This window comes from Martes martes (genome assembly GCF_963455335.1).
Source record: "Martes martes genome assembly, chromosome: 1".
Lineage (NCBI taxonomy): Eukaryota > Metazoa > Chordata > Mammalia > Carnivora > Mustelidae > Martes > Martes martes.
In genome coordinates, this window is record NC_137888.1 from 55,204,370 (window position 1) to 55,214,960 (window position 10,591).

A 10,591-nucleotide genomic window follows, 5' to 3' on the forward strand; every position below is an offset into this window, starting at 1 on the left:
AAAAGAACTTTTAGGACAGAATCATTAGGTGATGATTTTTATTATCAGAACGGATCTGGGAATAGGAAAAGGAGAAAAGTATGAGCTATTTAGCGGCAGATCACTTTTTGCCATCAATACTCCTACTTGTAGAATTTTAAAAATGTTATTTCTGTAAATAGTTGAGTGTATCAGAGAACTTAAGAATTATGTGAATTGTGGGGAGTTACACTATGTTTCAAAAGCAGAATCCCAAACTAAAAGCATTATATGGTATACACCATGGTCTTTAGAATGCAGTATTGTCTATTACATTTTTGGTCAGTTCAGTTTTTATAGGAGCACTATGTTATGGATGGACATTATTATTCCAAGCTTGGAACTTTATCATACCCAACTACCCTGATAAGGAATGTATTAAGTCAATAACAGAGAAGTCTAAAGAGTCCCCGTAGTTCTATAAGAAGTAACACATATTCTGGTATGATTTTTAGAAGCCCTGTACCTTCAGCCCATGTTGAAACTGCTGTCTGTAGGTTAAAGTTAAACTCTCCCATGTCTCTAAATATAAAATAGCACTGGAGACTCAGAAGCCAGACACAGAGATGTTTTTTGGCGTTTCTTGAAACCAGACCAGCACAAGCTGTCTGATACCAGTGATAACTCCATAGCCGACATAGGTGGTTAAACCTTGACCTCTGGATCCTCATCACTTTGGAGGCTTTCTTATGTATGATGGGGCTTACAGGGGTTTAGTAAAGGGCAAAATGCACTGGCAGTTATGCTCTGTGCATCCTTCTGCAAACATCTGAGAGGTACATGTGTATCTTTAGTGCTTCCTAACCAGAGTCACTGCTGTGCTTGATCAAAGCTAACATTTGTGTTAACAGTAACCATTGAACATTAGTGAAATAGTTTGAGAACACAAATGCTAGAAATGTAACAATGATATTCACCATAAATTGAAGTGGTTGTTAGAATGGAAACAAATTAGAGATCTGGGTTTTAAGTCCTAAATCTGTGAATAACTTGTTGGTCTTTAGAAAATCAACTATTCTAGACTTTTTTTTTCCCATGTATAAACTAGGAAATTATACTATACTAAAGTCCATCTATGAGTGTTTTATTTAATGCTGAATTACTGGATTCTACTCCTGGAACTAATATCACACTATGTTCACTAACTAGAAATTAAATAAAAACTTGAAACATACATAAAGAAAGAAAGAAAATCCATCCATCTCTGAGATCCTAGTATTCTAAGGAATAGTCACCAGGCTTTAAATGTAGTCTAATCTCAGAAGTCTGAAATAATGGGTACTCTTCCCAGTTTAACCCAGTATTTTTATGTGTCTTACTATATCTTGGTTTTTGTACCCCAGCTGTCTAATCCTCAAAGAAATGTTAGGTAATAGTTGTCTGCAAAGAGAGTGGGAATACTGACTGACACCCATCATCCATTCATTCTTTAAAAATTTTACATGCTGAATTTTACATACTGAAATATACATTTTACATACTGAAATTTACATAGTTTTACACACTGAAATTTTACATACTGAAATATACATAAAAATAGAATAGAATAATGAATCTCTGTGAACCAAGAGAGCCAGCTTCAATATTACCAACATTTTATTAAACTTGTTTCATGTCATCCTCTTCTTCCTATTGGAATATTTTAAAGTATATATCATATAATCTCATTCATATATACATCAGTATGTATTCCTAAATGATGAAGACTTATTATTAGATAGAATTATTATACCAGTTTTTTACTTAAGAAAATTAAAAATTTTAATATCTAATACCCAGTTAAAATTTATATTTCCCAATTGTCTGAAAAATGTCTTTCTTACCTAGTTTGCAATATTTCCAATTTGGTTATAATTACTTTTTCTTCTCTGTGGTCTTTAGTATATTTGACAGCCCTTTGCTTTTCCAAATATTCATGCATTTAATTGTTATGACAACACCGTTTCTACTGCTAGGGTTTTGTATCTAGATTTCAAATTGAGTTTTTTTCCCTCAACAGCCATTGTTGTGAGTTTAGATTTTTGCCTACATAAGTCTATAAACGTGTGAAGTTTTTGTTTTTTTAACCTTTCTATTTTAGATGCAGCAGTTCTTGGGAAGACCCCTTGTGAAAGAATCTTTCTTTAGACCCATACTCACTGTTCCTCAGATGCCTGCTGTTTGCCCTGGAGTCATCTCTGCGCCTGGCCAGCCTAGAGCCCCTCTGGTACAGATCTCCTTTTGATTTTTTATCTCCATAGTAGACTTCCTGAATGAATGTCTTCTATTTATTTGATAAGTGGTGATGGTGGTGGTAATAGTGGAGGGAGGAAAACTGAATGATAATTGAATGAATAGTTCCATTTAAGGCACTGTGCTAGGAGCATTACATACATCATTTCATTAACTGATAATCAGTTTGGGGATATAAAGATACATACATTTTTATAGTAGACAACCCTTACAGGATTTTATGGTTTTGCTTCTATAATAGGCAACAATACAAGGTAATTGACATTTTTTAATGGATCACTTATATTTAGCATGTTTGATGGGTAGATTAAAAACAAAGAAAATTATGCCACAAATCTAAAGAAAAATTTATTTACACAAACATAGACACACATAAGTATAATAGGACAGTGTTTCAACTTTATCTGTAAACACAATATAAATAGCATCATCTTGGAATAAATTATACTATAAAATTACGAATCTTCCTAGCTACAACTAGGCACATAAACCTTATCCAAACCTGAAGAGGTAATAGAGAAATTTTAAATGACTAGGATTATTAGTTGTAATCTTGGCAAAGGTGGTAAACATTTATTTAAAAAAAAAAATCTTCTCCTCGAAGACTGATGTTAAATATAATTAATGAAAAATTCTCTAACTTGACTTTTCTATAATACATTCTCATCAGTTTTTTTGTACCTATAAACACTCTCCCTTTGAAATATAGTCAGATGGACTCATTTTTGTAGAGGCTGCCTCTGCAAACAAATATGTATATAGGCCTTACCATGTTAACTGATAACCACATCTTCTTATCCCCATGATCTCACAGTGTTGCTCATGTGGTTTATACCTGCACTATTGTATAAGGAGCTACATATATAAAACTTTATTGAAAACTTTAAAGTACAGCTATTACTACTTTCTGATTCCTTGGGAAAAGCTTGATACTGAGGCAAACCCAGGTTTCTGGGCAGTATTCTCCTCTGACTTAGTAGACTTTGTATGAGTTATTTCAGTAGCTATTAGTCATAGCTAATTTTTCCTGAGTAATCTTATATTTGAAAATAACCTGCAGAACGTTAGGTAAAAGTTGTCATGTTTATAATTATCCTAGTAATCGGGTGAAAATATTCACTTGCTGATATTAATTAGAATCTTAAAGCTTCTAAGAAGAAACTGCCCTAAGATATGGTAAAACTTTGATGGTTTCATGGATTGGAGGTGTCACTACAACTTCCACACCACTTTTGTCTGTAACATTCATGAGACATTGGGCAGACATTCTAGTAGTAGTCTCATCTTTATTTCTTTGAAAATTCAAACTTAGCATTAACTACTTTCATATTTAGAAAAATTATAAAAAAGCAGGGGTGCCTGGGTGGCTCAGTAGGTTAAAGCCTCTGCCTTTGGCTCAGGTCATGATCTCAGGGTCCTGGGATCGAGCCCCACATCGGGCTCCCTGCTCAGTGGGGAGCCTGCTTCCCCCCATCTCTGCCTGCCTCTGTCTACTTGTGATCTCTGTCAAATAAATAAATAAAATCTTTAAAAAAAAAAAAAAGCAAATAACATAAAAGTATATAAAGTAGAAAGTAAAATTACCCTGCAACTGAATCCTAGGAAATAATCACTGTTTTCAGATTGTTTATAACTTGAGACCTTTTTCTATGCACATATATTCGGGTTAAGCCTCTGCCTTCAGCTCAGGTCATGATCTCAGGGTCTTGGGATCAAGCCCCACATGAGGCTCTCTGCTCAGCAGGGAGCCTGCTTCCTCCTCTTTCTCTCTCTCACTCTCTCTCTCTCAGCCTGCCTCTCTGCCTACTTGTGATCTCTCTCTCTGTCAAATAAATAAATAAAATCTTTTTAAAAAAGTTTTATATAAAAATGAGTCATACCATAAATACTATACCACAGACTTTTTAAAATGAAACATTTCATGGATATCTCATACTCCAATATATAGGTCTGTTCTTAAGGATTGATTGGTTATGCTATAATTCACTCATTCCCCTACTGGCAGACTAGGTTGTTTCTAGTTTCTTAAAATAACAGCAATAAACACTCTGGGTTTTTTTTCCATTTTATTTTATTTTATTTTTTTTCAGTGCTCCAAAATTCATTGTTTATGCACCACACCCAGTGCTCCATGCAATTCCCACTACCAGGCTCACCCAACCCCCACCCCCCTTCCCCTCCAAAACCCTCAGTTTGTTTCTGAGTCCACAGTCTCTCATGGTTTGTCTCCCCCTCCAATTTCCCCCAACTCACTTCTCCTCTGCACCTCCCAATGTCCTCTATGTTATTCCTTATGCTCTGTATTTCTATAGATTTGCAATTACTGAAACTCACATGTCCCCTTTTTAAAAATAAGGTAATTATAAAAAATAAGAAATATTATTGTGCTAGTTAAATAAAACTCCAAAAGGGGAATGTGTAGGTCAGTATTCCTCTTCATTCTACCCATTTTCTGAAGTATGGAAATACTGTGTTGTCATGGAATGTTACTTCCTAATAACTGAAGTTGATGGGTTATAACTGTGCTCCTTACAGATGACTGGTATAGCCTGGACTGTGCCGGCACCTGTGGGAGAGGCTGTGTCTCCCAGTGCAGGTCTGGGAAGTGATCCCCCCATGATGAATTGGGAAAGGATTACAGACAGGCTGAAAACTGCTTTTCCACAACAAACCAGGTATCTTAATTTTTATTTAGTTGTGAGTACAGATCATACTCTACAGTTTCCATAACCATAATTAGGACAGTGAAACAAATACAAACACACAAATATATTATCTTAACATGGCCTTGGTAAAGAAAATGAAATTTAAACGAATAGTGTTCAATATAAATGCCAAACCTCTTCACTAAATTTATTAGTCTCAAGTTATGAGAGAATAGGTTTTTAAATTTAGGTTTGCTTCTTTATTAAAAGTACAAGTCATAAACCTATCCAATTTTAATGCCACCAGCTGCAATAATTATCTTAATAACCTCTTTCCAAAGTGAATTTTAAATTGATTGTATGCTCTACAAGCCCAAACATCAGATTTTACCCTCCTATTTCCTTAATGTTATTGGGGGCTCTTAGTTTTTGTTAGCGAACACAGTTAAGTGCAAGAAACAGTGATTTTACTGTGCTTTTCACAGTGCTGATTTTAGCAGAAAGATATTTAATGTTGTCCAGAAATGAAGTTTTTTAATCTTTATTTTTATATTCAAGGAAATCTAGTTTTTAACCAATATTTTCACATGAAGCCTAATACTTTTATTTAATAGACATCTTGTTTTGCTTCAGGATTAGATTATGGCTTTATAAATATAGTGAATAGCTATTGAAAATAGAAAAGTAATACAGTTGTTACATATATGTATAAAATGAATAGTAAATCAAAGGTAGTTTTACAAGGCTGATGACCTGACACTTCATTTGGGAAAGAAACTATTTCGTTCTCTTCTCTCCTACCAAAAAACACATTCAGAGGCTTTGGGTCAAGGGACTTTGAGAATTGAAAGAAAAGAAAAAGAACATATTGATGAATTGTATGATAAAGAAACCTAGAAGTATTTTAATGTGTCTTTTAGCTTTTCTGTTGTGTAATCTTTGTTTTGTTTGAGTTTTACAAAAGTACAATTATTAACATAGAAAAAAGACAGACCTATAGTGACATAGTTAAAAAGGAGTATTTTAATCCTAATTAAAAGCAGAGACACAATAAAAGAGCTCAGTACATAAGTAAGTAGGTAACAAACTCAGTTTTCATACAAGCTTTCAAAAACAGTTAAACTTTTTCTTTTTGGAAAGAATATTAAACTTTAGGACTTTTGTTTTGGTATAATAAAAATGTAGATAGATGTTAGCTCAGCTCTGAAGGGCCACATCTATATGCTGCTACATATCGTAGAATGGGATTTTGTACTTTGTGTAGGGGGCATACCTTCAAGGCAGTAGGAAAAAAATCACCACTGCTGTTTCTTTGATCTCTCCTAGAAAGGAACTCATGGATTTCTTACGGAAATTGAAGGACATTCATGGGAAGTCCTTATCTGGACTGACATTTGATGAAATTGTGTACAAGATTTCCCAATTTATTGATCCCAAGAGATCACAGGTAAAAACAAAAAATCTATACCTCCCTGCCCTTCTGGGTAGTACTGAGTGGTCTTAATTATGTTTATAACATGTCTATAAATCAATAACCTGTAATCATATTAAATTGTCCATTAACAGTTCAACTTCAACTTAACAAATGGCATAGGAAGTCTTTTTGAAATACTACCTGATCATTCTATTAAAACTGACGCTCTTGAAATTTCTTCCAGGTTGCTTTCACTCTAAAGGAAGACCTCTTTTCTAATTTTAAAGAGTATATAATTTTTTTTTTCTTTATCTGGCTCTGAGTATACAAGTAATATTGCTAACATTTTGTTTTCAAGATTTCTTGTGCATTTAATTGACTTTATACCCTTTTGCTAATTCTCACTGTACCCCTGTAGCCCATTTTCTGTGCTATTCTATTAGTTTTCCCTGTTTTAAAACACTTCTGAAAAAAAGTGTAACGTTCTTGTTTTCAGAGTCAAGGAAAATCTGTGCCAAATGGTAACTGTGTTTCACCCAGCCACACACCTCCACAGTCTAATACTGCCCAGCCCCCAAAACCAGCCTGGAGGCCCCTCAGTTCACAAGGGCCTGCCTCATGGGAAGGAGCCAATAACTTGGTGAGATTGAGACTGTTGATTCTAAGTACATTTAAATTTGAGGGGAAAAAATGAGCTAAGTTGAACCTTATGTCTATTTTCCCTAGGATGATGAGGAGGAAGAAGAGGAGCCTTGTGTGATCTGTCATGAGAATCTCTCTCCAGAAAACCTCTCTGTTTTGCCTTGTGCTCACAAATTCCATTCTCAGGTAACTCTTTAAACTTATCTTTTCTTCTTTTCTTACTTTTAAATTTTACTGATTTTTTTCAATTAAAAAATTGTCATTTCAATGTATGTTTAATATAGAGAAGTATATGAAATAGTAGAAAAATGACCTATACAATGATCCTAAAACCTCAAAATTCAAAGTAAGGTTAATATAGTTAGACAATTGAAAATTCAAACAGTACTAATAGATATGTAATGAAAGTCTAGCTTTTTTCTTCTTTTTTAAAAGAAATCTTCCTTTTTAAATATCTTGCTGTTAAATCAGTTAAGCAAGATTCATGCTGCCTTACTTGAAATCATATGCATGTATCATCAGATATTGCTGGAGCATGAGTTCCACAGACTATAACTTGGGGCATTGGAGTATCACACAGAAATATTTACACCTGTTTTCACCATACTTAGCCCCGGTTTGTACTGTGCTTTCTCAGATCTCCATATACCTTTCAGGAAAAGAGGAGACAATGATGAAATTGAAATAGTACAGAGTAATTCCCTTGACTAGAAATGGAAGGAATGTTAATTGACAGAGCAATTCAGTGGCAGTTTAGCAACAGTGTCACTTCATCGTGATTTGCTATAAATAATGGATAGTGTCCTTTGTCTCCATGTACTAATGGCACCCTACCATTATAAAGCATAAGATTTACCTTAACAGGCTGCCTGGGCTCTTGTATTTGCTCTTTAGATGCTCAGGTTTCAGTTTTGATGTTAGAAAAATAGGAGACTGGCATATCTTTTGTTGATTCTTGGCATTTTTAAGTCCTGGTGTTGTAGTTGTGCAAATGCTATTGATATACAATTTATGATCCAAGTCTTCTGGTGCAAAGATGTAATTTGACCCAGGAAAAGATAATCTTATATAAGAAAGTCTCAGGAAATGAATAATAGCCAGCTCATTCAAACCATATCTATAAAATGCGATTTCAAAGATATGTGATACCTACTACAGAATTATATTTTCTATCTATTCTGATATGAAGAAATAGACACAGAATGGCTAATCCCAAAAGATCAAGAAAGATACTTAGTCATTTGAAGTTGGTTCATGAAACTTACTATTTTTGCCATTGCTCGTAGAATAGAAAGCAGGTAACCGATTCAGGTTACCTTTTAGGGTTACAGTTAGCGGCCCTAATATATAGGCCTATTCTCAATCCTCTCTCATCTGATCTCGCTCTCATTATTTATACAGGTAAAATGGACTTGTTTTGGAAGAGTTAGTATTCAAGCAAATGACATAACAGCTCATAGCCCAAGAGTACCATCATTGTCATCAAAGAGCCATCTGAAAAGTGTATCTATTATCTAGGGATTTTAACTTCAAAATACCATAGGCACTTAATACAGGGCATTGGTGACTTTTGTATGTTATTTTTTTCTAGATTATACATGAAAACAATATATAATAAAGTAGAGGGAAAATATGTAGCAGATTTCCTCAGCCTTCTTGTTAGGACGAATTGCTAAGTCATCCTGAAAATTAGGGCTGGGGAAAGGATCCTAATCTAATAAACTTGCTGAAAGGGGTTCTGCTGTTACCAGCTATATTACTCAGTGAATCACAGAGAAGGTGCCATTACTGAGTAGTTGGCTTGGCAATTTACTAGAAAGTAACTGATTATATAGAGTAAAATTTGCCTCTTCTAGGCTAAATCAGAGAGACTGACATGAATATTTTTGCTCCTTAGTGCATTAGACCTTGGCTGATGCAACAGGGGACATGCCCAACCTGCAGACTCCATGTTTTGTTACCAGAAGAATTTCCGGGTCACCCCAGCCGGCACTTGCCAAAGATCTGATCCAAGGGGATGGTTATGCAAAGGAAGTTCAGTTATCAGATTCCAGAATTTAGTTTTGCCTTTTATTATGAGCTGATAGTGTGAGTGGTGTGAAGCAGTGTGCGCTTTGTACAAAAAAGAAGCTAGCTAATCTCATCAAAGCTGCAGCCAAAGAGGACAGGACCCATCTTCAGGACTTAGAGCTGAACTGAAAGGGATAAAATTTTAAAAGTTACATTACATTTGCCCTTATATTAGTAAGCATTTTCTTCCAATGTAAACATCATGGTTAGCACATATCTTATGATGTTTTTGTCTTTTTCCTTCTTATTCCACTTATCCTTTATTGTCTCTCAATATATGCTACATCTTAATTTCCTGAAATCAATTTAAGGGGAAAAGTAGAATAGCAAACAGGAACATTCCAGATTTTATTTTTTCTTTTAACTTTTTAAACTGCTTACAAAGTACACAACTGAATTATTTAAACTTCATCCCTATCTTCCCTTCTAAATATGGCCTCTAAATATGTGCCCATGAAGAGATTATGAGCTACTTGAGGGTGTAGACCATACAGTGGTATGTTGGAGCTTAGCTAATAATAGTTTGTGAGAAGTGACTGTTGAAGTTTCAGGAATTTTGTGAGCCAGTGATCAAATTGTTCATAGCTTGAAATCTGCATAGTGGGAGTATTTACACCATAGAAATTTATAAATGTTATAAGTCAGGGTTTCTCTTCCCAAGAACTTGCTGTTAAACATTTACCAATATGCCACTGGGACTGTGTCTGATCCTCCTATGTGTTCTCAATGCCTTGCACAGAGGTGTAGCATAAATATTCCCAGAATCAAATCAGGAAATAGAAATGAGTGAATGTGTAAATTAAGTTACTTGCTCAGTTGAGTAATTGAGATATTATGTTCATTTGTGAACATTGTCATTAGATCTTACACTTGAAGGATTTTTTTTTTTCTGCCTTAAAAGTTTCTTAATTTCACTTTGTCATGCTGCAGGGTGTGGGGTACTGTTTGTATGTAGATGCTTCTTATGACAAAGTTAACATTTACTGGGCTAAGCTGCTATCTAAAGCTTGTCAGTAGGAACTTACTTAGAGGTCAAAAACCTATTTTGAAAATAGTATTGTGTAAATGCTGTAAGTGTTGTACATGTCTCTAAAAAAATCTAAATTCAGTTACATGTAAGATGTTATTTGGTTCACATTTGTTTCCATAAATTAATGAAAATGAGACTGTGAATAAGTGTTTTAACTCTATTTTATCTGTATATTTAAATGTAAATGTATCTTGAAGTTACTTTAAATCTCTTATTTAAAACTGCTATTTCTGTAATTGTATGCTAAATGTTTTCTTCTGTAATGACAATAGACTGGAAAATGTGGAGGAAAATATCCAAAAAAAAAAAAAAAAGGGGAAGGCAGTCTTCTAGACACTTAAAATGCCATCAATGTCTCAGAATTAAAAAATTCAGAAATTATAAGGCCTTCAGGCCTTCAATAATTATCTTGTCTAACACCTTGAGGTCATGGTCTTACAGCAAACTATCTTGTAAAACAATTGTTTCTTTGTTTACATCTATGATTTCACTTCCATGTGGGAAAGATTTTATCTGTATATCAGTTTAAATGTATCCTGT

General features: G+C 34.3%; 1 protein-coding gene across 1 annotated transcript in view; it reads left to right on the top strand.

The window, feature by feature from the left end:
- Nucleotides 1-10,276, top strand: part of DZIP3 (DAZ interacting zinc finger protein 3) — a 105,110-nt gene extending 94,834 nt beyond the window's left edge. The window contains exons 28-33 of the mRNA XM_080815154.1: nucleotides 2,099-2,224; nucleotides 4,786-4,925; nucleotides 6,222-6,342; nucleotides 6,806-6,949; nucleotides 7,036-7,137; nucleotides 8,849-10,276. Of these exons, the coding sequence (XP_080671280.1) occupies nucleotides 2,099-2,224; nucleotides 4,786-4,925; nucleotides 6,222-6,342; nucleotides 6,806-6,949; nucleotides 7,036-7,137; nucleotides 8,849-8,959 (744 nt within the window). The 3' untranslated portion in view covers nucleotides 8,960-10,276. The remainder of the gene's footprint in view (nucleotides 1-2,098; nucleotides 2,225-4,785; nucleotides 4,926-6,221; nucleotides 6,343-6,805; nucleotides 6,950-7,035; nucleotides 7,138-8,848) is intronic.
- The last annotated feature ends 315 nt before the right edge of the window (nucleotides 10,277-10,591 follow it).